At 63.0% G+C, this 27,050-nt stretch overlaps 3 protein-coding genes across 21 annotated transcripts in view; 2 read left to right on the top strand and 1 right to left on the bottom strand.

The window, feature by feature from the left end:
* The window catches only part of ARVCF (ARVCF delta catenin family member), a 30,246-nt gene extending 27,281 nt beyond the window's left edge, over window positions 1-2,965 (top strand). For 4 of the 10 annotated variants that reach the window (XM_055404223.2, XM_055404224.2, XM_055404232.2 and 1 more), the window contains 8 exons: window positions 147-297; window positions 381-579; window positions 753-864; window positions 966-1,056; window positions 1,320-1,373; window positions 1,715-1,803; window positions 2,142-2,261; window positions 2,539-2,965. In XM_055404223.2, coding sequence (XP_055260198.2) covers window positions 147-297; window positions 381-579; window positions 753-864; window positions 966-1,056; window positions 1,320-1,373; window positions 1,715-1,803; window positions 2,142-2,249 — 804 coding nt within the window. In that variant the 3' untranslated portion in view covers window positions 2,250-2,261; window positions 2,539-2,965. Of the gene's footprint in view, window positions 1-146; window positions 298-380; window positions 580-752; window positions 865-965; window positions 1,057-1,319; window positions 1,390-1,714; window positions 1,804-2,141; window positions 2,262-2,538 lie in introns of those variants that run through there. The other 6 variants (XM_055404225.2, XM_055404233.2, XM_055404227.2 and 3 more) reach the window with 5 other exon arrangements.
* Window positions 2,966-3,104: 139 nt separating this feature from the next.
* Window positions 3,105-17,574, bottom strand: COMT (catechol-O-methyltransferase). 5 transcript variants are annotated; one of them, XM_055404244.2, is made up of 6 exons: window positions 17,448-17,565; window positions 9,408-9,473; window positions 7,872-8,163; window positions 7,055-7,248; window positions 6,714-6,845; window positions 3,105-4,720 (listed from the first exon to the last, which is right to left on the bottom strand). In XM_055404244.2, exons 3-6 carry the CDS (start codon window positions 8,161-8,163, stop codon window positions 4,520-4,522), a joined length of 819 nt encoding a protein of 272 aa, XP_055260219.1. In that variant the 5' UTR covers window positions 9,408-9,473; window positions 17,448-17,565; the 3' UTR covers window positions 3,105-4,519. The 5 variants fall into 5 exon arrangements, with proteins under 5 accessions (XP_055260219.1, XP_055260217.1, XP_055260221.1 ...); XM_055404242.2 differs by lacking the exon at window positions 17,448-17,565 and adding an exon at window positions 13,511-14,140; XM_055404246.2 differs by lacking the exon at window positions 9,408-9,473 and having other exon boundaries at window positions 17,448-17,574.
* The window catches only part of TXNRD2 (thioredoxin reductase 2), a 28,899-nt gene continuing 19,318 nt past the window's right edge, over window positions 17,470-27,050 (top strand). The window contains exons 1-9 of one of the 6 annotated variants that reach the window (XM_055404238.2): window positions 17,649-18,231; window positions 18,479-18,568; window positions 19,200-19,265; window positions 22,459-22,515; window positions 22,635-22,776; window positions 23,153-23,227; window positions 23,852-23,930; window positions 24,337-24,399; window positions 25,257-25,327. In XM_055404238.2, coding sequence (XP_055260213.2) covers window positions 18,562-18,568; window positions 19,200-19,265; window positions 22,459-22,515; window positions 22,635-22,776; window positions 23,153-23,227; window positions 23,852-23,930; window positions 24,337-24,399; window positions 25,257-25,327 — 560 coding nt within the window. In that variant the 5' untranslated portion in view covers window positions 17,649-18,231; window positions 18,479-18,561. Of the gene's footprint in view, window positions 17,584-17,648; window positions 18,232-18,257; window positions 18,569-18,685; window positions 18,999-19,199; window positions 19,266-22,458; window positions 22,516-22,634; window positions 22,777-23,152; window positions 23,228-23,851; window positions 23,931-24,336; window positions 24,400-25,256; window positions 25,328-27,050 lie in introns of those variants that run through there. The other 5 variants (XM_055404237.2, XM_055404240.2, XM_055404236.2 and 2 more) reach the window with 5 other exon arrangements.

Raw genomic sequence — 27,050 nt, 5'->3', positions numbered from 1 at the left:
GCCCCGCAGGGCAGGGAGGCTTCGGAGTGGAGCTGCTGGGGGCGGGCTTTGTCCTCAGCGGGAGGGCGGTCCGGCTCGAGGCGGCGGTCAGGGCGCCGCCGGGCGCGCGTCGCGGCCCCAGCTGAGCACGCCGCCCCCCGCCGCAGTGGGCCACGTACATCCGCGCTGCTGTGCGCAAGGAGCGCGGGCTGCCCGTGCTGGTGGAGCTGCTGCAGTCGGAGACCGACAAGGTGGTGCGCGCCGTCGCGATCGCCCTGCGCAACCTCTCGCTGGACCGGCGCAACAAGGACCTTATCGGTGAGCGCGGGCACCGGGGTCTGGAGCCCGGGCCCCCCGACTCCGCTGGCGTGGCCTCACCGACCCCCGCCCGCCGCCCGCAGGGAGCTACGCCATGGCCGAGCTCGTGCGAAACGTGCGCAGCGCGCAGGCGCCCGCCCGGCCCGGTGCCCGCCTGGAGGAGGACACAGTGGTGGCCGTGCTCAACACCATCCACGAGATCGTGTCCGACAGTCTGGACAACGCGCGCTCGCTGCTGCAAGCCCGCGGCGTGCCCGCGCTGGTGGCACTGGGCGCCTCCAGGTGGGCGCCGGCGCGGGCGGGGCGGGGCCTGCCTGTGGGGGCGGAGTTTGGGGCAGGTAGGGGCGGGGCCTGTGGGTGGGCGGGGCGGGAGGGGCCCGGTGGTGGGCGCGGCTTGTGGCTGGGTGGGCGGGGCCGGGCCGTCTGGGCAGAAGCTGATCCCGCCTGGGCCGCAGCCAATCGGTTCGCGAGGCGAAGGCCGCGTCGCACGTGCTGCAGACGGTGTGGAGCTACAAGGAGCTGCGCAGCGCCCTGCAGAAGGACGGCTGGAGCAAGGCGCGCTTCCAGGTAAGGCCGGCCCGCCCACCCCTTCCTCTCACTTCGCCAGATCGGGTCCCCTGCGGCAGCGCCCCGACCCACGCCGCCTGTTATGTGTCCCCCCGCCGCAGTCAGCCGCTGCTAATGCCAAGGGCCCTAAGTCAGCCCCGAGTCCGGGAGGCTTGGACGACAGCACGCTGCCGCTGGTGGAAAAGAGCCTGGGTGAGTATGGGGCCGGAGCCCATCCCGAGGTTCAGGTGTGCCCCTCCTCCCGGTCGAGGGCTGGACGGAGGTGGGTCTTCCTCCAGGAGGATGGCCCCAACTCCTCTCACACCCTCCCCCGGGGGCCTTCACCTTGGCACCAAGCTGGGGGCGGCTGTGCCCAGGGAGCAGATGTTGGTGACAGGGTACCCAGAATGGCTGAGGCCAGGCCTGGGCCCCCGCCACCGCTTGCAGCCAGCCACCCACCCGCTCATGCCTTGCAGATGGTGAGAAGCCAGGCGGCCGGGACATGATCCCCATGGAGGCACTTGGTCCAGGTGTGGGCAGGTGCAGGTGCTTGCTCCCTGTGTGGGGAGGGCCTTCCAAGGAGGTGTGGTTGGAAAAGTGATTTGGTTTAGGCGTGCCCAGGGAGCGATGGGCAGGGCAGCCAGGGAGGGGTCACTGTCCAGCCAGACTGTTTGGTCTGCCACTTGAGGGGCGGCTGGAGGGCTCTGACCTGTGGGCGGGGGGCGGGGTGGGGGAAGCAGGGAGAGTGCGGACAGATGAGAAGACCCGACTCAGCGCAGTCTGGGCAGACGCTTTTCCCAGACACACCCTGGGTGCTGAGGGAAAGCCACACCTCGGTGCCTGCCTCAGGGTCCCTTCTGCCTCCGCCCAGCAGACGGCTACTCCACCGTGGACAGGAAGGAGCGCAGGGCTCGAGGCAGTGACCCCACGGAGGAGGCCTCTGAGAAGGAGCCGTTGAAAGTGAGTGGCCTTGGGCAGGTGTCTGGAGAGGTGGCATGTCCAGTGGTGGAGGGGGGCCTGGGGCGGGGCTGTGGCTCTCCGCCTGGGGAACCCTCGCACATGCCAGGAGGGCAGCTCCGGTCCAAGGCTGCCTCCGCACCCTCCCTGCTTGGTCCTGCACCCACGGCAGCGCCGCCTGCTCTGTGCCCGTTCCTGCGTCCCCCAGCCCTGCTGGCACTCAGCCCTCCCCTGGCATACACCCCTGCCCTGCTGACCTGCCCAGCTCCCACCCACCTGCTCACACTAACCTGCTGCATTCTGCTTCTAACACCCGCCTGCCCGCTGCCCGCCCACTGCAGCCCGACCCCAGCAGGAAGGCTCCTCTGCCCGGGCCCAGCAGGCCTGCGGTCAGGCTGGTGGACACCGTGGGGGACGCCAGGCCTCAGCCTGTTGACTCCTGGGTCTAGCTTGCATGCCCGGTATGTCCCCTCTGGGTTCTGCGTCAGGGAGTGCCGCTACCTGCCTGCCCTGCTCTCCCTGCACGCTTCCTGCAGGGCCGCCCAAGCTCAGTGGAGGGAAGCCCAGGCTGGGGGGTGCGTGGGGGTGGCCCTGGGCCATCGGAGCCTGGAGGTCACAGGGCGAGGGTGGGGCTGATCCCCCCACACCTTCCAACGCCCCGGCACAGGGCCCCCTGAGATTCGCCTTCCCCTAGCGGCCGTCACCAGGCCTGCTCAGGCTTCCCTTTTCCGTCCACAGGGCCTGGGCCTGACCGTTTGCTCTTAGGGTCTGACCTCTGAAGAGACTGTGGGAAGGGGCCCTTGGGCACCCATGCAGAACCCGCTGCAGAGCTGGGAGCCTTCTGGCGGCGGGGCGGGCAGGAGGTGCCTACCTCTCCGGCCCTGGCTCCCTGCTCCTAACTCCCAGGCGAGTTAGCTTCCTAACATGGTGCTGTGTGCAGCGCGCGCCTGGGAAACCCAGGCCAGGGCACCCGGCGGTGCTCTGGGGCCAGCGGGGCCCCCCGAGGAGTGCAGACGGGCGAAGAGGGGGCTCAGGGCAGGGAGTCTGGCCCCAAGGCTGCAGGGGCTTCCCTGGACCCTAAGCAGGGTCGGCGCTGGGGGACAGCCCCCGCAGAGACCCTGGAGGCGGCGAGCGGGGGCTGACTGTGTGTACCTTGCCTGCTGCCTGCCACGCCAGGAGCCCCTCCCTGGGCACTGTGGCCCTCGAGTAGCACCTCTGGGACTGGCCTTTGGCAGCAGTGGGGGACCGCTGTTGAGTGCCTGCTGTTTGTGACTTAAAAACCAGAAAAACACTGATAAAAAACATCAATAACAAAACCAAACTAAGACTGTATTGGTAAACCTCTAAATTTTTGTAAGAAAAATTAAAAATTATAAAAAGCAACAAAGGAACTTCCCGTGTCTGTCTCCGCGAGCCACTCCCCTGTTGTTTGCTGGGTGGGAAAGGGTGGCCCCCGTGGGGTCCGCTGCGTCCAGGCCCCCAGGATGTGCCCCCCACGTGGCCCCTCTCTACACACAGAGGTGTGGGCTCAATCCTGGGCAGTTAGCAGGGCCCTGAGGTCTGTGGCTGGTCTTGGGCACAGGTGGGCTTGGCCAGAAGGGGTGATCTCTGGGTGAGGGACCCGGGAGAGCCTCCGAGGCGGCCGGAGGTCCAGCCGGCCACTTGAGGCGGTGGAGGTCCAGCTGACTGCTTGAGGGCCTTGGGGCTGGAGGACCAGCATTGGGGCCAGGGGCGTCTGTGGACATGAGTGGGCGCTGAGCAGCTGGGCTGCCACAGAAGCACTGCAGCAGCTCCAATCACACTGTCTCGTCCCAGACCAGGCTGAGCGGGACGGGGACGCGGTGCCACATCAGGCCCGAGGCCGGGCGCTCAGCATTCCGCGCCTGGCCCAGCACTGCTTGCTCAGAGTGGCCTGTGGGCCACCCGGGTTCCTAGTGGGGCTCAGCCCAGCCTGCAGACATCCCTGTGGGGCTGAGCAGGGTGGCCAGTCTGCAGCGGCCAAGGGGAGCAGTGGGTGCCTGGTGCGAAGCTGGGACGTGGGGGGAGACAGAGCAGCGCTCGGGTCCTCTCTCACCTAAAGAATCAGGTTCTTAATTTCTACCTCACTGTCTTCTAACAGAGTGTTTGTCTGCGAGATTAGTAGCGGCTGATTGTAGAAAGTTGCATTTCATTCTTAAAAAGGAGGCAAAAGGAGTCGGGAATGTGTGTTTTGGGGGCGGGGTGGGGTGGTTGGGGGTGATCACCGAGGCACTGCTGCCACCTGGTGACGGCAGAGAGCAGGTGCGGGCTGCGAGGGTGCAGCCCGCAGAAGGCAGACGGGGGAGGGAGGGGGAGAGAGAGACAGGAAGGGGGAGGCAGGAGCGTGTGTGTGACTATCCGTGACTGTGTGACTGTGGCGGTGTCACTCTGTGGCAATGTGTGTGATGCTATGACAGTGCACGTGTGTGTGTGTGTGTGTGTGTGTGTGTGCACGCACGACACTGTCGGCCACTGCTCGCCGAGCTGGTCTTCACAGGCAGGCGCCTTCTAGACATACTGCCGCGATTCTGAAAGGGAGCTCATCGTGCTCGGGGCAGGCCAGCGAGACAGCCTGGAGCTGATGAGGGGCGGCCACGGGGCTGCTGCCCTGAGGACAGACCGGTGCCAGGGACACGGGCGCCCAGGGCCGTGGCCGCCTCACCCTTCAGGGCCAGGCGCAGCGGGGGACCCTGCGCGGGGCTCAGGGCCGAGTGGGGCCGCTTGGGCCCTTGTAGACGACCTTCTCCAAGCCGTCCACCACCTTGGAGTACTCCAGGTAGGAGCTGAAGTGCGAGCACTCGAAGTGGCTGCTCCCGCGCACGTACTCCAGAAAGTCAGGTGCCCCGGGGAAGATGACGTTGTCGGCCAGCAACACTGTCCCCTTCCGCAGCAGGCCGCACTCCTGGGGGGACAGACAGATGGCTGGAGGGCGTGAGGGCGGTCTGCCTGGGGGGCAGCTCCGACCCAGCCCCTCCCCAGCAGCGGCCACTGCGAGGAAGGGCTGAGTGGGCAGGGGCCCTCAGGCCCTAGGACAGCACGTGGCACAGAGCAGGAGCTCACTGTGAGCTGGGGGCGTGAGAGCGCAGACGGCGGGGCCCACACTGCAGCCAGTGGGCAACCAAGAGCCGCGGCTGCCAGGAACACGGGCTCCTCCGGGTCACCGAGACGCCTGGTGACCCGTGCAGGGACCGCGGGCATCGGTCACTGAAGGTTCAGTAGGGCCCGACCAGGGGACCCTGCAGGGTGGGGGGGCAGACCTCCACACCCACAAGCCTGCCCCTCGGGTCCACCCTGAGGCACCCGTCTCCACCAGCGCCTGCACAGTCGGCCAGCATGTCAGACCTGGCTGTACAGAGTGAGGGGCAGCTGCACTTCCATGCCCCCCGACCTCACCACCAGTATCTCTGAGCTGGAGGAGGAGCTGCTTGGGGTGTGTGAAACTTGCTCAGTCGTGTCCGACTCTCTGCGACCCCATGGACTGTAGCCCGCCAGGCTGCTCTGTCCATGGGATTCTCCAGGCAGGAAACGAGTGGGCTGCCATGCCCTCCTCCAGGGCAACTTCCCGACTCAGGAATGGAATCCAGTTCTCCCACATTGCAGGCAGATTCTTTACCATCTGAGCTGCCAGGGAAGCCCTGCTTAGGTTACATCAAAAAGCGAGAGGAAGCATTTCCCTGGGGAAGGGGTGAAGGGACAGCCCAGCTGCTATGCTAGAAGATCAGAGCTTTCTCGAATGATCATTAAAGTGGAAAAAAAATCCCCCGAAAGGAAGGCCAAGTCAAGCAGGGGGCGCAAGGCGTGTCTTAAGTTGCCAGTGAGACCCCAGGGATGGACCGGCACCCCCTGGTGACTTAGGAATATGGGGGCCACTGGAGTGGGTGCAGCCCTCAAATCTTCCTGGTAGCAGCTGCCTCTCTTCCGTCCCTGGGCCCTGAGGCAGGAGTGGAAAACACAGCTGTGAGGTCAGTGAGGTTGGGACAACCCATGAGCCAGAATCTGAAAAGAGTGGGCCTCTGAATCGTGTAGCGTTTCTCCTAAAAAAGGAACTTCCCCGTGATACTGATGAGGAAGGGCCGCTGGGAGCAGCGGCCCGGGCTGCCCAACCCCGGGAGCAAACACTCAAGGTGAGCTGGGGCTCAGCACAGGGAGCACTGAACCCAGGTGAACCTCGGAGGAGGGGATGCAAAGGCCAGCCGCCTGCCCAGGGACGGAGCCCTGGAGTGTCTGACCAAGGCCACGGGCCGGCAATCGGAGGACCAGGGTGGGGTCCCCTGTTCCCGACAACCCTCCTTCTGTCCCGGCTGCGGCTTCAGGTCACGAGGGTGCCAGGCCTCCCCTCCTTCGTCTCTGGCCGCCTTGCTGTAAGGACACCAAGCAGCCGGTGGAGAGGCCTGAGTGATGGGGATGAAGGCCGCCTGCCCTGCCAGCCCCTCACCTGACTGAGGCGGCATGGCCGGGCCAAGGCAGGGCCAGCTGCAGAACACACATTCCCTTCTCTTGAGACAATGACCAGCTGGGAACAGGCGGCACTGAGAAAACTGTTAGGTTCCTAGCTGCCACGGGCAGCAGGGATTCCCTGGAGGCTCAGATGGTGAAGAATCTGGCCGCAGTACAAGAAACCCGGGTTCAATCCCTAGGTCAGGAAGATCCCCCTGGAACCCCATGGACAGAGGAGCCTGGCGAGTACAGCCCGTGGGTCACAAACAGTCAGACACAACTGAGCAACTGGCACATCCACTCCCAGGGGCGGTATCTGCTGCTTTCTACGGACGCAGGCCATCCGGGCATGCTCCCCGAGGCCCCCACTCCCCGTTTCCTGACTGCACACGGGCCAGCCCACAGCTCCCCCGCTGCCCTCTGCAGGGCCCGACCTGGCCAGCAGACACAGGGCTCACCTCCAGGAGAAGCGTGTCCGGCAGGTAGCGGTCCTTCCAGTGGTCGATAAAGACCATGTCCAGAGTGTCCACGTCATATTTCTTCTTCAGCTGGGGGATGATGTCCTGGGACGCTCCAAGAACAACGCTCACCTGAACAACAGACCCCCACCCGGTGAGCCTGGGGGTTCCAGAAGACGGGTCCCCGCTCTGCCCCACCTCCGGGAGTCTCCTGCCCTGTGGACGGGGCTGCCGGCCAGGTCGCTAAGCATGGCCTGGAGCCGCTGGGGTCTGACCCCAGCCCTCCCGGCCCCCGGAGCCTGGGCCCACATCCGTCCGCCACCTCAGGGATGGCGCTGCACCTTGTCCTGCAGGCCTGCAAACTCCACCATCCGCTGGGTTATGGCAGCATAGTCAGGGTTGAGCTCGACAGTGAGCAGCCGGGCGCCGGGCAGCAGCAGGCGGGCCATCCGCACGGCCGAGTAGCCGCAGTAGGCGCCCAGCTCCAGCAGCACGGACGGCTGCCGCTCCCTCAGCACGCTGTCCACGATCTGGCCTGCGGGGCGGGGCGGGGTAGTGAGCAGGGAGCGTCCCACCCGCCACCCGCGCTGGCCCAGCGCCCTCTGGCCAGCCGCAGGCCCGACCGTGCTCAGCCCGAGCTCCCACTCCCAGGCCTCCCTGCTTCTGCTCCCGCTGGTCGTCCCCTCCCAGCTGCCCCCAGCCTGCCCCCAGCCTGAGCCGCCCTCCGTGGAAGCCCCACCCCACTCCGCCCCGGGCTGCACCGAGAGCCTGCCCCACTCCCTTGAGCTGGACACAGGCCGAAGGTTCAAGGCTGCTGGACCGCTGGCTGCCCTGACTTGGGTGGGGGGAGGGTCACGCATCCAAGGTCGGGAGGCGGCCCCGGGGGCGGGGCGAGGCCTGGTGCCCGCGCAGGACGCAGTCCAAGGGCCTCCATGCACCCTGGGGCCAGCTGGGACACCCGGGGACCCACGACCCGCCCCGGGGGCACCTGGCTCTGCCTGGCGGCTGCGAGCAAGAGAACCATGCAATGACTCTGCTGTCCCCGTCCCCCGCAGCACTGGCCGGGGCTCCCCGGCGGCACCTCCAGGAGTGGGGGGCGGGGCTTCCCCTACGGCGGTCCTCCCGCGGGACCCGCGCCCAAGCCGCCCCGCCACCCACCTTTCTTCTCGCCCACGTGCATGGCCCACTCCTTCTCCGAGCTGTAGCTGTCGATGGCGGCCACCACGCTCTGCGGGTCCCCGGCCACCGCGTGCTGCAGCACGTGCTGCAGGATGCGTTGCTCCTTGCTGCTGCCCATGAGGAGGTTGCGGATGGGGCTCGCGATGAACTCGTTCCAGCCGATAAAGGCCAAGCCGAAGAGCCGCAGGTCCTGTAGGGCCAGCCACCGCAGCGCGAGCAGGGCGAGGCCGACGGCACCGGCGGCCAGCAGCAGGGGCGGGGCCTCCAGCATCTGCAGGGCGAGGGGCGGAGGTTCGAGAGGCCAGCCCCGTGCCCGATGGCCAGACCCAGGTGAGACGGCACCCTGCCCACCTGCAAACCACCTCCCCAGGGACTCCACCCTGGGTGGAGAGACGGGGGGGGTCTCTGACAGCCCGGCGCACGGCAGCCCGAGGCTGGACACTCCCAACAGGGGCGGCCAGCCACGCTCACAGCCCCCTGGGGCACACACTGGGGACAGCCCGGAGCTCGTGTGGCCCATGAGCTTCCGGGGACGGGCACAGGCAGCCCCAAGCCGGCTGTTCCACACAGGGGCAGCCTGTCCTGCGAGGACACCTACCTGCCGCCCGCCTGCACCACAGTGAGCACGAGGCCGGCCCTCCCCCTGGCAGGCAACCCTTTGGGCGGGTAGTGGGGGTCCCAGTCAGAGAAGGGGCCTGGGGCCCCTGAGACACAGCCAGGCTGAGCCAGCACAGGGCAGAGGCCTTAAAAGTGGGAAAGCGTGCGAAGCTTCCAGCAGGGCTGTGGTCACTCGCGGGTCACGCACAGGGAGGGGCCGCACAGGACGGGCTGCTCCAGAAGCGCGTGCTGGGAAAGGAACGTGGGAGAGCAGGCAGGCTGAGGGTCTTGGAGGGGTGACTGCCCCTCCCTGGACAGCTTAGGGCTCCAGAGGCCTGGGCCACGATGAGGGTCTCGGCAGGCAGGGCAGGGAGGAACAGGGGAGCGCGGATACCCAGACTTGCCAGTGGTCTTGCCTGCATGGCCTGTTTACACCAGGCACAGCAAGCACGTGGTCAGCAGGTCAGGGCCCCACCTGACCCGCCTCCCTGACGGCCACGCCCCACGCCCCTCCTCTGAGCTCTGCTGCAAAGCAGAGCTTATGCAGAGTTCTCCTGCCTGTAGACAGTTAATCAGGAACCATAGCCTGAGAGGGACCAAAGTCCTGGCATGAGGACATGCCACAGGCTGGCCTCGCCCTCGGAGGAGAGCAGACAGGCAGCGAGATGTCGCCTGGAATGTCCCCCCAGCCTGGGACACCACGGACAATCTCCCTGGTTCCTGTGGCACTGCCTGCAGGCCAGGCCAGCAGGTGCCCCACAGAGCAGGAGGCAGGTGGGGGAATCTGGGGCTGTGGTGCAATGGGGCTGACTGCACTTCCTGGACAGGTGACAGAACACAACGGGGGTGCGTGGCCTGAAGTGGCCAGCACTGCCCACTGGGCTCCATTCTGCCAGCTTAGGACCCCCAACCACACACCTGTGTGTCTTTATCACGACTGTGTTCAGCAGCAGTGGAGAGAGGCTGGCCACTCTGATGGATTCTCTGGGTTGATGAAAAAAACTAATCAATGTTACACATAAATATTTTTTTTAAAAAAGTAATATTCCATTTAAATACCAAAGTCCTTGGTGGACCTGGAGTTGTGAAGGATAACTTGTAATTCCCACAATGCCTGAACTGTATAAAAATCAGGCAAGGACTCAGCCACCTGACGGCCCAGGTCTGCTGGGAGCTTCACGCAGTGCTGGGGACCAAGAACAGAGCCAGTGACGGAAACAGGCAGACGTGCTGGGAGGAAGCCCCCCAGGTCAGGACCGGGTGGACCCCTCCTCAGGGCGACAACCCGGGGCCCCTTGTGCTGGGGGTCCCAGTACCGGCACACCCACAGCTCTGCCCTCTGGAAGGGCCACAGTGAGGTCGCTCGGTTCCCCTGGCGGTGGCCTGAGGTTCCCGCCGCCCTCCGTGGCTCCGGGCCCCAGGAGGGTGACGGGCCCCACTGCCCTGAGAGGAGGACAAAGGAGCCACTGGCCGGGCGTGAGGGCTGGTGGCCAAGCGGCAGCCTCAGACCCCCTGCTTTGCGTGTCCCACACGCATCCCCCTGCTTCGGTGTGCTCCACTAGCGTCCAGAACCTAATTTTAAGAAATAAAACCATAAGACTCGTAGAAGAAAACATAGGAGTAATTCTTCATAACCTTGAACTTGGCCATGGATTCTTAGATATGACACCAAAAGCACAGGCAACAAAAGAAAAATAGAATTTCACCAAAATGAACGCTCTGTACATCAAAGGACACCATCAAGAGAGCAAAGGACAACCCAGGGGGTGGAGAAAATATTTGCAAACCACCTATCTGATGAGGGTTTAAAATCCTAAGTATACATCAGAATTCCTACAACTCAGAAACAGCCCGGTTAGAAACAGGACAGAGGACACAAACAGACATTTCCCCAAAGAAGACACCCCAGTGACCAGGAAGCACATCCCTTGGGAAGTCTGATCAAAGCCGCAAGGCACCATCTCACAGCCACTGGGATGACCTGCCCTGTGCTGCCGGGACCACACAGAAATTCAAAACTCGAGCACAGCTGGTGGGAACCCAAGACGGAGAGCAGCTGCTGTGGAAAACAGTTGGCGGTTCCTCAGAAAGGTAAATAGAGTCACCATATGACCCAGCAATTCCACCTCTGGGAGTGGATGCAAGACACCCAAGAGCAGCGGCTTGAACCCGTATTTGTCCACCCACGTGGACAGGCCAGTGTGAGGCGCAGCGGCCGCGAGGAGGCACAGGCCACGGGCAGAGGAGGCGTGGCCTCTCTGCACACTGGGGTATCCCTTAGTCACACGAAGATGGCTGCGGCCCTGACCCCGTCCCACTGGGAGGGACGTGCGGACACCTGCGACTTCGCGGAGGGACCGGGGGGACGTCACACGCAGTGGGAGGAGCCCAGATGTGTGAGGACCAATTCTGGGTGATCGCACCCGCATGAAACGCGCACAAGGGGCAGTCTCACAGACAGGACGGACAGCAGAGGCTGCCGGGGGCTGGGGGCTGCGGGAAAACGGTGGAAAACCAAGAAAACAAACCACTCTGTTTCTGGTCCTCTCTGTTCCCACAAGAAAAAGGAACACGGCACCCCCACTGGGAAGCAGGATCCAGAAAAACCAGCCCAGCTCCCAATCTGCCTACTTGCCAGGCCGGCCGCCTGCCCCCACCCCCCGCAGCCTGGGCGCCCGCCCCACCCCACCCGGAGGCGCACGCTCACCCCCTCTAGGAGGAGGGGAAGGCCACCGGGTCCCGGGCTTCCTCCCCAGGCCCCGTGTGTTCCCCGAGCCCTGGAAATGGAGCACAAACCTGGGGGGGCCCCTCTCACAACAGCAGCAACAGCCTACCCCCAAAGCCTCCTTATTATAAGCCAGTTCTTAAGTGGTCTCCTCACAGCCCCAAGCCAGACCCTCCATCACCACCTACCCTCATCCTGATAACCCCCCAAGGGGCTGATGGAGATGCCGGGCAGGGCCCCAGCCCCCTCAGGCCCAGGCGGAGGCTGCAGACTGCCCACAGGCTCTTCAGTCCCAGGGTGCTGAATCTGCTAGGATGCCGAATCGGGGGGGGGGGGGGGGGGGGGCGCGGAGGTCCTCGCTAGGAGTCACATAGGCTGGCCCTGCCTCCCCAAGAAAGGCAGGCCTGAGAGCGCTGGGGGCCATAGGGAGCAAGAGGGGCGGGCAGCCCCGGGTCCTTGGCTGCCCGAACTAGGGATACGCCTGGGCTGGGGGCCTGTGCTCTCGGATGGCGTGGGGCACAGAGGCCCAGGGGTTGTGGCCTCGTGTCCTGTCTGCTGTGATTCTGGCTCCCAGCCCGCAGACCACAGGGAGGACAGCTCTGCCGCTCCTAGGCTGGGGGGGGGTCCCTGCAGCCCCGCGGAGCCGCCTGGCTGGCTCTGCCCACTTCCTCAGGTCATTGTAGGAGCACGTGGTCCTCTGGGGCTCCCCGGTGCCTGCCCACCACGCCCTCCTCCCCCAGCCCCTGCCTCCTCTGCCCTCCTCCCTGGCCCCTCAATTCCCCCAGTCCCTGAAACCTTGGGCCCCCTGGCGCCTCTCCAGGGACTCAGGGAGCCCCCAGAAGCAACCACCTGATGCTGAAAAGGAAACAGAACAGTGAACTGCAAGCATTTAGTCTGCGCCTCCCTGAGATGATGCATCAGGGTCCAGAGGGGCTTTCAGGCGCCACAGCCACAGGTGCCAACCTGCCCCACTTGCTGCAACACGATTCGGATTAAGACACCAAATGAAGTAAAGACATGGTCCAACGCTTACATAAACTAGTGGGTTTTATGTAACTGTGTTTATGACTGATGCATAGCTAGGCATAAATTTTTATGCACGATTGTTTTTTTTATATACATACGCTCCTTCCCCACCTCCAGATGGTATAAGTTCTGCAATGCCTTCCAGGGATTCTATCCTGACTGGCTTCCAGAGGAACAGGCACTTACGTAAAGTAAACCTTCCTAAAACTCCCAGAGATACAAGCACCAACTCAACTGTTTTTCTAGTTTGTGTACTTGGGTAAATCTTTGCTAAATAAAACCAGCTTAGTAAGCGTTCATCTCATAAAATAGGTGTATCTTTAGAGTTGTTAACATTACATACATTGCAACACACTTAACTCTCCTTGGTTGACTCGTCAAATAAGCTAGTATCGTATCGATTAGACATTTAAGATTATAAATTTGATTTTAATCAAACCCAGCCACTATTCTCTCTTTTTTTAATATTCATTTATGTATTTGGCTGCACCAGGTCTGAGTTGCAGCGCTTGGGACCCAGTTCCCCGACCAGGGGTCAAACCCGGGGCCCCTGCACTGGGAGTGCAGTCTTAGCCCCTGGACCACCAGGGAAATCCTCCAGTCACTATTTGGACAGACTGTCTTCCCGTAATGATTGTGTTTCAGTTCAGTTCAGTCGCTCAGTCGTGTCCGACTCTCTGCGACCCCATGCATCACAGCACGCCAGGCCTCCCTGTCCATCACCAACTCCCTTTCAGTCTGCCTAAAAACAGTTTCCAAAATCTTTTTGGCAACTTGCAACCTTAAGAGTTCTACCAAGTTAAGTTAAACAATAGATACCCTGTTGTTTTGCCAAAAGTTTTCCTTTCATTTTAGGTTTGAGGCATTTGTCAAAAACTGAAAGCACTCATTACACACAAACAAACAATTTCATTTTATGACAGAAGATTATCCAACTTAATATCCAGGGACTTCCCTCGTGGCCCAATGGTTAAGAATCCACCTGCAAATGCAGGGGACACAGGTTTAATCCCTCCACATGCCATGCAGCAGCTGACCCTGCGTGTGCGCCTACTGGAGCCTGTGTGTCCTAGAGCCCAAGCTCTGCCACAGAACCAATGAGCGACCCGCGCTCCCCAGCTAGAGAGCAGCGCCTGCTCGCCATCACCGGAGAAGCCACAGCAATAAGACCCAGCTCAGCCACAAGTAGATAAATAAGACAATCTCTAAAAAATTCCCAAACACAGTCATTAGGAGGAAAGAAGTAAGAGAGAAGTAATAGCGCACACACCGCCAGACTGAGCCGACATCTACACCCAGACTTTAACAGCGTGGGAAACCCCATGTCACAGCAATCTGGAGTCCCAGAGGGGAAGGGTCCGGGCTGGTGCGTCCACCGCACGGGCGAGACTCCAAATTGCAGCTTTGGGGGCTCCTGCTTATAATCCCAGGCAGCAGACTGGACAGCGTCATCGATTTGTGCACAAAAAAACTGCAGTTGCGGTTTAAGTTTCACAATGCTGTTTGTTTCGCCTGTGAGTCATCAGATTGCTTAGGCCTCGGGGGCTGGCTGGGTCCACAGGGGCTTAAGGAATTCCAAGACCCAGTCCCTTTCTTATGTAAGTGCCGCGTGACTTGCCGGTAGGACCAATGTGCTTGCGGGCAGGTGGTCCAGGCAGGGTCAGAGGTCGGTCAGAGGCCTGTTCCTCTACTCCTAAAGCCCGAACAAGACAACCTCCATTTAAATTTCCCTGTCACAGAATATCTGTATAATTTCCATATAAGATAAACTGCTAAAACACTCATTATTAAGAAGTCATGGGTTTAAGTTTCTGTACTTTGGCTTCTGACGTGTTTATATAACAAAGAAGCTAAAGACATTTGAAGGTGAAAGTGTTGGTTGCTCCCTTGTGTCCAACTCTGCGACCCCGTGGACTGTAGCCCACCAGGCTCCACTGTCCATGGGACTCTCCAGACAAGAACACTGGAGTGGGCTGCCATTTCCTCCTCCAACCTTACAGGTTATGCGAGCCTATCTTCACGGTTTGCTCAGCTGCTACAGAATATTCGGATAGAGATAACTGGCAGTCGTCTACTTCCTCGTTCTCTCTATGAAATAAAGGCTGCTAGTGGTTACAAACTTCAATCAACACGTGAGAATAAAACTACTACTAGTCCGAGCAAAGGAAAACAACTTTGTCCACAAGGCAGGAAAACGAAGATGTGTTCTTATGCGAAAAGCACGCAGAGAATGTGGAATACGTTTTTGTTGAGGGAGGAGAGTCATTTTTGTCCTCAAGCAAAATAATAAAGGGAGACAGGGCTCCCCTGGTGGCTCAAGGGTGGAGAGTCTGCCTGCCAATGGAGAAGATGTGGGCGTGACCGCTGACCCGGGAAGATCCCACATTTCGCGGAGCAACCAAGCCTGTACGCCCTAGAGCCCGTGCTCTGCAGCGAGAAGCCACCGCAACGAGAGGCCCACGCACCAGACCCGAGAATAGCCCCTGCTCGCCGCAACTAGAGGAAGCCCACGCAGCAGTGAAGACCAGCAAATAAAAGGTAAAAAGAAAAAGAGGGAGACAAATGCTTGTCGATTACAAACTCGCCATCCGCCTTCCACAGGGGTTAAGTCACGTGCCCCTGCAGCTGCTGACCTCCAGCACCCCCTGAAGAAGTGCCCTCGGTGCTCAGGGAAAACCGGCAGGACAGGTCTTCAGAAAGTCAGTTACTCTCAGGAGCTGATTTTATGAGCCCAGTGCTTGCACCTTATCGTACCTAGAAAAGCCCTAGATTCCTTCCTGGCAACAGCGGCTCCTTGTGACCAGCAGCCTTCCGCAGACGTGACTGCCAGCGCTCCCCTTCGTCAAAATCCCATGTACTGACCTTCCCACTTCCTCTTCCGAGCGTCTTCCCAAGCCACCTGAAACGCTGCCTCCCAGGCTACGGTCCTCATTTGCCACAAACAGACATAACTCACAACTCCTGTGTTGTGACAGAGGACGAGATGGTTGGATGCATCACCGACCTCATGGACCTGAGTCTGAGCAAACTCCGGGAGTTGGTGATGGACAGGGAGGCCTGGCGCGCTGCAGTCCCCGGGGTCGCACAGAGTCGGACACAACTTAGCGACCAAACAACAAAGCGAGACCAGAACTATTTTGTAAACATGAATCACTCTTCACTGATCGAAAATGGAAGTGACCACAGAGGGAAATTCTGTCTCAGTGGAGAAAACAATACACCTGTGGGTCCTCGGAGTGCAGCCCTGTCCAGAGGCCGCCTCTGAGGTTTCGCCGCCGCCTGCGTGTCGGGCCGCGCGGCCCGCCTGCGCGTTCCGGCACCGCCGCATCCTCAGCCCATCCCGTTTACTCAGTATCTGGTCTAACACTCCAAATGTCAGTTTTCCCCATTTGCCTCCCTTCCTCCTGGCTTGGGACTCAGGCCTGTCACTGCCCGTGTCCTCCTCGGTCTGACAGAGCCCTGCACATCGAAGGGAGACGTTGCAGGAACTTCGGATGTGGGCCACTGCACGAGCCATGGGGCACCCGCATCTCCTGAGCTCCGCTACAGACATAAGCGGCCTTGCCACACAACCCTGATGTCTACACAAACGTTCATTCACATGGCAACCAAAGAAATCTGGCAGATGGCCACCGCGGCCTCATGTCACCATCTAGAAACCTGAGAACTCGATGTCTAAAATGTTCTCAACTGACCTCCCTCAGGGCTCAAAACCCCAGGTTACTGTGGCTTCCGATCACCCACTGAGGAGGCTTGGTCCCTGCCTTACTGTGGCCTCCGATCACCCACTGAGGGGGCTTGGTCCCTGCCAGACCCAGCCACAAGGCCTCATGTAAAGATGCGCGTCATGGCTCGGGGCCACTTCCCCGCAATGCCTCAGCTCCCCAAAGTGTCCGCCCAACAAACTCACAGCTTCCAGAAGAAGCAACACGTCCAGCAACACCGCCCAGCTCTGCAGGAGGGCAGGAGGCCAGATCCAGCGGGCGAGCTTGGGTGGGGGTCCCAGGGACCTGTGCCTCCTCTCTGACTCCCTCGGGCCCCCACCCCACCCGCAATTTCCCTTTCAAAGGCCCGGCGGCCCCTGAGCCAGTCAGGTACCCCTGAGCCAGTCAGTTACCCGTGTCCGCCGTGTCTATCTGACCCGACAAGCCCAAATGAAGCTGCTGGTCAAACCTCAAAGGCAGCAGCCGGCCGAGGGGCCCAGGCTTCTTCCTGGGAAGGCTGCCAGTTTCACAAAATGGAAGGCCCAGGAGGCCCCAGGCCTGCCGGCGGGACGGGGACACAGCTGAGCCCTCGCCTGGGCCCTGGAGTGCTCTCTCCCTGGGGACCCAAGGCGCTCAGACCCTACTGTGCAGCCTGGTCCCAGGTCCACACTCTCCCAGAAACCACGGACCTGGAAGTCCGGATCCCGGAGCCCTGCAGTGGCCACCCCCGGCCAGTGCCCAAGGGGACCTTCTCCTGCAGCACAGCTCCCTTCCCTCCACCAGCCTGGTGTCTCCGTTGCCACCACGTCAGAGGCCCCCAGCCCAGGTCAGAGTCCCTACCCAGCTCAGAGCCCCACCCAGGTCGGAGCCCCCGCCCAGGTCGGAGTCTCCATCCAGGTCAGTGTCCCCAGCTCAGGTCGGAGCCCCCCACCCCAGGTCAGTGTCCCCCAGATCAGGTCGGAGCCCCCATCCAGGTCAGAGCCCCCCATCCAGGTCGGAGCCCCGCATCCAGGTCGGAGCCCCCCACCCCAAGTCCAGAGCCCCCACCCCAGGTCGGAGCCCCCCAACCAGGTCGGAGCCCCCCACCCCAAGTCCAGAGCCCCCACCCCAGGTCGGAGCCCCCACCCCAGGTCGGAGCCCCCCATCCAGGTCGGAGCCCCCCACCCCAAGTCCAGAGCCCCCACCCCAGGTCGGAGCCCCCCATCCAGGTCGGAGCCCCCACCCCAGGTCGGAGCCCCCCATCCAGGTCGGAGCCCCCCACCCCAAGTCCAGAGCCCCCACCCCAGGTCGGAGCCCCCACCCCAGGTCGGAGCCCCCCATCCAGGTCGGAGCCCCCCACCCCAAGTCCAGAGCCCCCACCCCAGGTCGGAGCCCCCCATCCAGGTCGGAGCCCCCACCCCAGGTCGGAGCCCCCCATCCAGGTCGGAGCCCGCGCCCCCGGAGGATCCTCCCCGGGGCCCGAGACGCCCCGCACGCGTGGCTCGGGCCCGGCCGCGCACCCACCTCGGCTCGGCGGTGGCCGGCGCAGGCAGCGCGGCGGGCAGCCCGCGCCGAGGCCCCCGGGCGGCGATGGCGGCGCTGCGCGGGGCGGCCGCGCGTTTCCGGGGCCGCGCGCCGGGCGGGGCCCGGGGCGCCGCAGGTCAGCGGGCGCGGGCCGGGGAGGGCGCGGCGCGGCGGGGCGCCCGGCGGCGGGGCGCGGGGAGCCGGCCGGGGCGGCGGGGGGCGCCTCCCGGCTCGGCAGCAGCGGCGCCCGGCGCGCGGCCTCCCGGCCCTGCGCGCGCGGGGCTCGGGCGGGCCCTGCGCCTCTGCGGGCGGGCGCGGCGCGCTGTGCGGGGCGCCCTGCGGGAGGGAGCGGGCCCCTGGGCGGCCAGCGGGCCGGGCCCACGCGCACAGTGTCCCCACGGCCGGGGCCGGGGACCCCCAGCGGCGGCCGCGCGGGCACCGCGCTCCCGCCCTCTCCCGGCACGCCCCTGCCCGGGGGGACCCCGCGGGGAGGGCGGGGCGGCCCCTTCTTGGAGAAGGCGCCCCCGGCGGAGCGCCGACCCCTGCCGGCTGTGTGTAGCTGGGGCCTTGGGGCGTGGGGCTGGGGAGGCCGCGGGTCTGACCGGGCGGTCACGGCTTGTTAGGCGGGGCCTGGGGGGCTGCTCCTGGGGGCTCTGCAGGCCCCGAGTTCAGGGATGAGCAGAAAACCTGGCGAGGGAGGGCTCAGGACACTGGCTGACAGACCTTGCAGGACGAGAAGAGGGGCCAGGCTGCGAGGTGCCCTGGGGAGCCCTGGAGCGCACAGGTGCGTGCCCAGCGGACATTCTGAGGGCAGTTCCCTCTCTGGGGCCCACTGGGGTCCTTCCTTGCAGACAGGCTGCCCAGAGCCTGCAGGTGTTAAAGGCGGTTTCGCACGGCGGCGCCTACGGAGGCCCGTTGACTCGCCTCCTCCCTGCTTATCAGACGGAGGGGGCTGCTGGGTGTTCCCCATGCAGAGAGTGGACCGTGGAAGATAAGCCCACAGTCCTTGCGCCGTCTGTTCATGTGGGCAGGGAGAGTAGGCTGCCGGAGGGGCTCTGCGGGCCAGGGAGACCCCACGGACACTGCAGAGCGGCAGGAGGGACCTGCCCCGGCCATGGAAGGTAGGGACCTCCTCCTGGTCCTCGCCTCCCTGAGCAGGGAAGGACAGAGTCCCCGGGCTTGTGCTGATCTTATTTCTGCCCACAGGTGGGCGGCGGGCTGAGGCGTGGTGCTGGGGGTCCCTGGCTCAGAACTGGCTGCCCCTGAGGACACACCCGCCCTCCACCCTCCCTTGCGGACCCTGGTTCCGCTGTCTCTGGGCTGCTTTCCGCGGCACCATCTGCAGAGACAGGGCCTTCTGCGGGGAGAAGATGGGGCGGCCGGTCCACCAGGGGCAGGGGTGGGGGCTGCAAGTGGGCTCCAGGGGGCCCAGAAGCGTTTCAGAGCCACTGCCCCGCCAGGCTCTGCGGGCACTCGGAGCGGCCAAGAGCCGCTCCGCCCGACGGGTGGACTCGAAAGCAGCTTTCCCGCCCGCTCCTGCCAGGACGTCAGGTGACGTTGAACTCAGGGCGGCTCTCTCACCTTCTTGATGTCGGTGGCGGGGGTCAGTGCGTGCTGGGGCACGCGTGCTCACCCCAGACCATCACAGGGCCGGGTGTGGCTGCGGGACCACCCTGGAATGCGGGTGGCCTCCCTGGTGGCCCCTCCTGGCTGGCCCCTGTCCTTCCTTCTGACCCCGCCCCACCCCCGCAGGCCGGCAGTGCTACGACCTCCTGGTGATCGGCGGCGGATCCGGCGGCCTGGCCTGCGCCAAGGAAGGTGTGTGTCCTGCGTCCCGCATGCAGCTGGTGCAGCGGGGCCTCCAGGAGGACAGCAGAGCTCTGGGGGCTGGGGGTGCGCCCCACATGCGTGCTCTCTGCTGTGGGCCTGGTCCCCCTGCTCAGGCAGCCAGTGACCCGCTGTCTCTCGCTGTAGATCACGTTGCCTTTTATGAAATTTTGTCTCAGTGGACTCGCACTGCGAGTATCCTTACTTTCCGGGCCTCTCCCACAGGCCCCATTATGTGGAGATCATCCGTGTTGCTGCGTGTATCTGGAGTCTCGCCTTCTCACGCAGCTGCGTGGACTTTGTGTCCATCTCCCCTGTAGCTGGTCCGTCCGCCCGTGGACTGGGCTGCTGGAAACATTTGTGTGTGTGTGTGCCACTGTGTGGATGCGTGTTGTGAGTCGCCTGAAGGTGGGACAGCTGGGTCACGTGGTGTACCTCCCGTTCAGGTATTTTTCACTTCTGCCAGTGGTATTTGCCGGTTCGATAAACAGGTCTTCCACGTCTTATGTCAGATTTATCCTAGTGTTTCGTGTTTTTCAGATCACTTTGTTGCGATGTAAGTCACACACTGTGTAGATCACTCGTTTAAACCGCTGGATGCGGTGGATTTTGCATTCGCAGAGTTGTGCAACCGTCACCACCAAGTGTACTTTCTGTTGTTTTTTGCTTGTGCTGGTGGTCTCTGTTGCCTGGGCTTTCCCTGGTTGTGGGAGCGGGGTTGCTCTTTGCTGGGGGGCTTCTTTGCTTGTGCGGCGCGAGCTCCAGGGCACGCGTGGCTTCTTCCCCACTGGGAGAGGGTCACCAGGATGGGGACCGTGACTCGGAGATGTGGGCGCCCCAACCTGGAGGCGACGACTTCACCCCACGCCTGCACGTCGCCCCACAGGGGACTGCAGGGCTCTGCCCTGTCAGAGCCCTGGCATTGACTCTGATGAGGACTCTGCCGTTTGCATCTGTGTGCCTCTGTTGTGCGTCTTTCTCCTCTGCTTGCTTTTAGGGTTTTTTCTTTCCGTTAGTTACTTTTGAGCCTTGGTGCCTGCTGAGTTCACTTCTTGCTGGAGTTTGTCGAGCTCCATGGGTCTGTGGATCAGGGGTCCCCGTCCTCTGGGCCCTAATACCCGAGGTGGAGCTGATGTCAGGCCAACAGAAATAAAGGGCACGGAAACGGGATGGGCTCGGGTCGTCCGGAAACCACCCCCCGCCACCATCCATGGGAAAGTTGTCTTCCACAGAACCGGCCCCCGGCGCCAGAAAGGGTGGGGAAACCGCTGGGCCACAGTTTTCATTGATCCTGGTTCAACCATCGGTCGCTCCTTCGCGTGGGCGACGCTGGTTCCACGGGCGTCAGCTGCTCCGGCTTCTCTCCGCACTCGCCCGGCTCTCTGCATTGTGGGTCGTTTCCACTCCTGTTTGCAGGCTCCCAGACCAGAGTCTGCGGTGTCTGCCCCGCGTGAGCCCCGCTCGCTGCAGGCGCTAAAGTATCTTTGTTGGCGCCCAGTCGCTTTACCGCGTCGTGTCCGTTTCCGCTGCCCAGCAAAGCATGCCGGCCGCACGGACACAGATCCCCCGTTTTTGGATTCCCTGCCGCGTGGTGCAGGTTCACCTCTGCAGTTTGACGTGGGTGCTTTTCTCTCACTTGGCCTCTCAGCTCTTCGCACACGTGGGGCACAGTGGTAACCCTGCTTTGCTTTCTTCTCCGCTGATCCTGACGCCGCTGTCCGTTCTGGCCAGCTTCATGGACTGGTTGCATTTTTCTGCTCCTTTGTGTGCCTGGCAATTTTTGTTAGAGCGCCAGACACTTTGGACTCTACCCTGCTGGCTTCACTAGGTAAAGAATCTGCCTGCAGTGCAGGAGACCTGGGTTTGATCCCTGGGTGGGGAAGATCCCCTGGAGGAGGGCATGGCAACCCACTCCGGTCTTCTTGCCTGGAGAATCCCACAGACAGAGGAGCCTGGTGAGCTACAGTCCATGGGGTCGCAAAGGGTTGGACACGACGGAGAGAATTACACTCTTCCACTTTCGTTTGCTCGGTTCTGAGTCTTTTTGTACTCCTAGAAATGTGTCAGAGCGTGTCCTGGGATGTAGGTAGAGACAGCCTGGTCTTTTCGAATCTTCTGCGTGAGGTCTGTTAGGCGGGCCTGGGGCAGGGCCCAATTCCGGCCTCACTACTCGGAGACATGACCTTCCCGAGCCCACCCACCACCCCAGGAGGCTGGGCAGCACTTCCAGCCCACCTCCTCTCGGGAACACCCGGCCCCTCCCGGGCTGGGTCCTAGGGACCCCCCGTTCCTGGGGTTCACATCCAGCCACTCCTGCCTCCCAGAGATCGCTGACCTCTGTTTTCTTCTGTTCAGTTTTTTGAAACCAGTATTTGGCACATTGTCAGGAGATTTGGTTGTTTTGAGCGGGAGGGTAACTCTGGTCCCCATTGCCCCATCCTGGTCAGACCCAGGAGCTGGCTGTGGTTGTGTCTGAGGAGTCCCCTCGGCCGCAGCTTTTAAATCCAGCGCCAGGGTCCCATCAGTCCTCGTTGAATGAAGTGATTTTGTTGATGAAGACTTGTACACTTGCTCCTGATCGTGGTAGCCACGAGCCAACTGTGTTCTGTAGTGTCAGACGCTCGTGCCCTCGGGATGCAGGTCCTGAGCCTGGGGCTGGCCGGCGCTGTGCCCCAGCAGTGCTGGCGGGAAGCCCGCAGTTGTCCCTGGGCTCAGAATGTGGGGCTCGCTGCTTGGGGATCCGCAGACAGCAGGGGTGGGGGGTTGGAGGGCAGGGTGTGGTGCGGAGGGGACTCCAGGCGGGGGTGTAGTGTGGGATCCGGTCCTGCTCCCTGTCTCGGGGCCCAGCTGACCTGCCATCTGACCCCCGAGCTTCACTTTCCTGAGAAGAGGCAGCAATGCCCAGCTGGGGACACTGAGCAGGTGGACGGGAGCCCCACCCCATGGTGTCTGGGAAAGCGGGGAGTGAGGGGGGCCAGAGGCCTGTCTGTGGTGTCCCGGGTCTGACCTGCCCTGGATCAGGGTGGTGGGGTGGGCTGGGCAGCGCTGCCCTGGTGCACGGTCAGGGAGAGTCCAGGTGCCTGTCCGTGGGCAGCGTGGCCAAGGGCAGAGGCCTCCTGGGCCCCCTGATTTCCTCAGGTGGACTGGTCCCCAGCGTGCTCACCTGCCTGCTCCTTGTTCTCAGCCGCCCAGCTGGGGAAGAAGGTGGCCGTGCTGGACTACGTGGAGCCTTCCCCCCGAGGTAGGCCGGCCCTGGGGTTGGGGGTGGGCGTCAGTCCCAAGGGGCTGAGCCCAGCCCGCTGGCCGGAGGAGTTGGGGTCAGCAGGGCGACGGGTCACCCGAGCTCCCCCCGCCCCCCAGGCACCAGGTGGGGCCTCGGCGGTACTTGCGTGAACGTCGGCTGCATCCCCAAGAAGCTGATGCACCAGGCAGCGCTGCTGGGGGTCATGATCCGCGACGCCCCTCACTACGGCTGGGGTGTGGCACAGGCCCCGCATGACTGGTGAGGGGCGGCAGGGGGACCAGGGTCCCCGCAGTCCCCGGGTAGCCCCTCGACCCCCACATCTGGGCCAGGCTTCTGGTTGTCTCCCCGGGCAGGCGGCGGAGGTTGTCCGCCCCCTGGATGGGGCCTGGGCCCTGCTGCTCCCACGGCTCCCAGGACCCCCTCGGGGTGCCAGGCCCAGCAGGTGGTGGGTGGTCTGCTCAGGGCCCCCCAGTCGGGAGCCCCTCACCTGGCCCGGGGATGGTCTCCACCCCTGCCACCTTGAGAAGCACATGGCCCCCGGGTGTGCCTGTGAAGGGCCCTTAGCAGCCCCATCCTGGCGGGACCCACCCCTGAACTGTGCGGCTGTTCAGCCCCGCGCTGCATGTATCACCAGGGCGACAATGGCGGACGCCGTTCAGAACCACGTGAAGTCCCTGAATTGGGGCCACCGCGTCCAGCTGCAGGACAGGTAGCGCGGCCACGCCGGGCCCCGGGTGGTTGTGGGCGTTGAGGACTCCCCAAGCGGGGGAAGTGGGGAGGACCGCAGAGAAAGCCCAGTCGTCAGGGCTCCCTCTGCTCCAGCGGCAGACTCCACCCTGCAACGCAGGGCCTGGGTTTGATCCCCAGTCAGGAGCTAGACCCTGCACGCTGCAGCTGAGACCTGGCAGAGCCAAATAAGTAAATATTTAGAAAGTAAGGACACAGCACCATTTGGAAGTATTTAAAAAAAAACAAGAAAGCCAGTTTCTGGACACCAGGCGCCCCTCACCCTGCCTTGGGCCTGGCCTCACGGCCCCCTGCCTGCTGGCCCCCTTCCTTGGCAGCAGGATGTCGGCGGACTTTGGGGGGGCAGTACTGGGTGCACGAGGGAGCCTTCTCTTCTTGGTGGAGCATGTGCAGGTGACAGGCCTGAGCTCAGCAGAGGCCCGGCCACCTCCGTCCCCACACACCAGAGCTCTACTGGGCCTCGGGACATCCCTGCGTGGCGGCGGTGGTCCCTGTGTCCGGGGAGACCCGGGGAGACGGCAGCCGTGCCCCCCACCCCTGAGCCGTGGGTGGCCTGAGGTCACATTTTCCTGTTTTTATTTTGCAGGAAAGTCAAGTATTTTAATGTCAAGGCCAGCTTTGTCAACACGCACACACTTTGCGGCGTCTCCAAAGGCGGGGAGGAGGTGAGTGCCTGCCTCTTGGGCTCCCAGGGGCCGGTCTGTGGCCTGGGTGGGCAGACCCCTGGTTCGCGTGGCCTCTGCGCTGTCCCCAGCGAGCAGTGCCACTGGGATTGACAGGATATCCCTCCGGGGCCCAGGCTGGTCCAGTCCTCTGCGATGGAGGAAGCGACCACGCCAGCCTGCCACGGCTCAGGTGGCCCAGCCCAGCCCAGTCTTGTGGGATTCTGGAGACCTTCCCCCCAGGGATGCTGTGTAAACTGGGAGGCTCTCCTGCCGGTGCTCAGACCCCTCTCGGGGCTGCCGCAGGGTTGGCACCACAGGGCAACAGCTGTGACCGGGACACAGTGGAGCCCTCACGAGGTGCCCGTGGGGTGCCTGGGTGACCGTGGCTTTTTCGGTTTCTTCCCAGACTCTACTTTCTGCCGAGCACATTGTCATCGCCACCGGAGGGCGGCCGCGGTACCCCACGCACGTGAGTGTCCCCGGAGCCCCTGCCCCAACTCCTGTGGTCCGCTCAGCGAGAGCTGCCTCCAGGACGGGGGACCCAGCGGCTGTGACTGGTGGCCCTGGACAGGCCTCCGAAGGAGGGCAGGGCGCTTGTCCAAGTGACCACACAGGCAGGGGCCAAGCAGTGACCGTCAGTGACCCCTCCCCACAGCTGGGCCCACTAAGGCTGCATTCAAAGTCCCTGATGGCTGTGGTCGGCTCCCGGGACCCGGCGATCAGCCTGGCTGCCCACGTGGGGACTGGCCCGCTCCCACCCCACTGCCCCCTGAAGGGCTTTGGGGGCTGGCGTGGGAGGCACTTGGTGGCCGCCCACCCCGCTGCCGGCCAGGTCTACCTGTGTTCTGGTCCCTGTGTTACCCAGACCTTTCGGTCTCCCTTGAGCAAACTTAGGAAACTTTATTTTTTTTGCCAATTGGAACCGTAAACTGTTTGGAATCCGTTTCCTCTCTCCAGCACTTCTGACTCCTGAGGGCCACGGGGAGGGCACGTGTTTTGTGTCCTGCACCTGCCGGGGCATGGGGTGACCCGCACAGCCCCTGGGTACAGGGCCCACTGCACTGTCCCTCGGGGACCGCCCAGCCTTCAGCCCAGTGCCCTGGGGACCGGCCCACCTGGCCTTGCCCCTTCCGCCCCCAGCCCTGGGTCTGACCCGGGGGTCCTGGAGAGCTGGAGGGAGAGGCTGCGGCCCCCCGGCCCCTGGCCAAGCCTCTCCTGGGGAAGTGCAGCCGCAGGCGGACGGTGGTCGTGTCTGCGAGCGAGCATCCTCTGTGGGCACCCTAGGGGCCAGAGATGCCGCCTCATGTCGACCTTTCTCCTGGGCAGATCGAAGGTGCCTTGGAATACGGGATCACAAGCGATGACCTCTTCTGGCTGAAGGAATCCCCTGGAAAAACGTAAGGCTGAGGGGTGTCTGGGGCCCGCTCCCTGTGCACAGGGTGGCTGGGTAGCCTGTGTTCCTTCCCACCAAGGGCGGAAAGCCCGGCCGCGCCCTGTGTTCGGGGCTGTCCCCGCCCAGGGCCCTGTCATAGGGCATGGCCATTGTCCACAGGCCTGGTGTTCACCAGGGTTCCCGTGGGCCCCCAGGGCCACTGGGGGGAGCTAGGCCCCTCTCCAGCCCCGATCAGATGTCCTGCTTTCACCTGCCCCTTGAGTGTCCTGTGCGGCCCTGAAATCGGCAGGGCCCAGGGGCCCAGCTCACTCCCAGCCTGGGGTCCAGCTCTGGGCACTGCTGCCTGGAGTCTCAGGGACCTGTGTTCGCAGGGACCAGACAGGCCACCAGAGGGCAACAGAGGCTCGGCTGTCACAGCGCTGGGCTGTGGAGGCCTGCTGCCCGAGGCCTGCGGGTGCAGGGTCTGCGTGTGGGTGTGTGCCTGTGTGCGAGCATGGGTGTGAGCACGTGTGTGCGCCTGTGTGCGAGCATGTGTGTGAGTGTGTGTCTGTGTGCCTGTGTGCGAGCATGTGTGTGAGCATGTGTCTGTGTGCCTGATATGAGCACATGTATGTGTGCCTGGTGTGAGCACATGTGTGAAAACGTGTGTGTGAACACCTGTGTGTGCCTGTGTGTGAACATGTGTGTGCCTGGTGTGAGTGCATGTGTGAACATGTGTGTGCCTGTGTGTGAACACGTCTGTGCCTGTGCGTGAGTGCATGTGTGCGCCTATGTGAGCGTGTGTGCCTGTGTGTGAACACGTGTGTGTCTGTGTGTGAGCATGTGTTCCTGTGTGTGAGCACCTTAGCGTGTGTGTCCCTGTGTGTGAGCGTGTGTGTGTGCACATGTGTGTGTGCCTATGTGTGAGCATGTGAGTGTGTGTGTGCCAGTGTGTGAGCATGTGTCCCTGTGTGTGAGCGTGTGAGCGTGTGTGTGTGCCTGTGTGTGAACACGTGTATGTGCCTGTGTGTGAGCACCTGAGCGTGTGTGTGTGTGCCTGTGTGTGAGCGTGTGTGCCTGTGTGTGAACACGTGTGTCTGTGTGTGAGCATGTGTGCCTGTGTGTGAGCACCTTAGCGTGTGTGTCCCTGTGTGTGAGCGTGTGTCTTGTGTGTGCACATGTGTGTGTACCTGTGTGTGAGCATGTGATTGTGTGTGTGCCTGTGTGTGAGCGTGTGTCCCTGTGTGTGAGCATGTGTGCCTGTGTGTGAGTGCCTGAGTGTGTGTGTGTCCCTGTGTGTGAGCGTGTGTCTGTGTGTGCACACATGTGTGTGCCTGTGTGTGAGTGCCTGAGTGTGTGTGTGTGTCCCTGTGTGTGCAAACGTGTGTGTGCTTGTGTGTGAGCATGTGAGCGTGTGTCTGTGTGTGCACATGTGTGTGTGCCTGTGTGTGAGCATGTGAGCATGTGTGTGCCTGTGTGTGAGCTCCTGAGCGTGTGTGTGTCCCTGTGTGTGCACACATGTGTGTGCCTGTGTGTGAGCATGTGAGTGTGTGTATGCCTGTGTGTGAGCGTGTGTGCCTGTGTGTGAACACGGGTGTGTGCCTGTGTGAGTGCCTGAGCGTGTGTGTGTCCCTGTGTGTGCACACGTGTGTGTGCCTGTGTGTGAGCATGTGAGTGTGTGTGTGCCTGTGTGTGAGCGTGTGTGCCTGTGTGTGAACACGTGTGTGTGCCTGTGTGTGAGTACCTGA

The sequence above is a fragment of the Moschus berezovskii genome, chromosome 19 (assembly GCF_049115385.1).
Source record: "Moschus berezovskii isolate FMDL1 chromosome 19, NW_MosBer_1.0, whole genome shotgun sequence".
In the NCBI taxonomy this organism is placed as follows: Eukaryota; Metazoa; Chordata; class Mammalia; order Artiodactyla; family Moschidae; genus Moschus; species Moschus berezovskii.
Note: the sequence above shows the minus strand (reverse complement) of the source record. Positions and strands in the feature narration are given on the sequence as shown.

Bases quoted from the DNA above. Each gene is read 5' to 3' on its own strand.
- COMT (XM_055404242.2), bottom strand. From the start codon at position 13,564: ATGGGGTTTCCCACGCTGTTAAAGTCTGGGTGTAGATGTCGGCTCAGT. The intron at 9,474-13,510 runs GTGTGTGCGCTA...TCATCAACCCAG, and splicing joins GATGTCGGCTCAGTCTGGCG to AGAATCCATCAGAGTGGCCA. The intron at 8,164-9,407 runs GTGTGTGGTTGG...CTCGCCCTGCAG, and splicing joins GTCGTGATAAAGACACACAG to ATGCTGGAGGCCCCGCCCCT.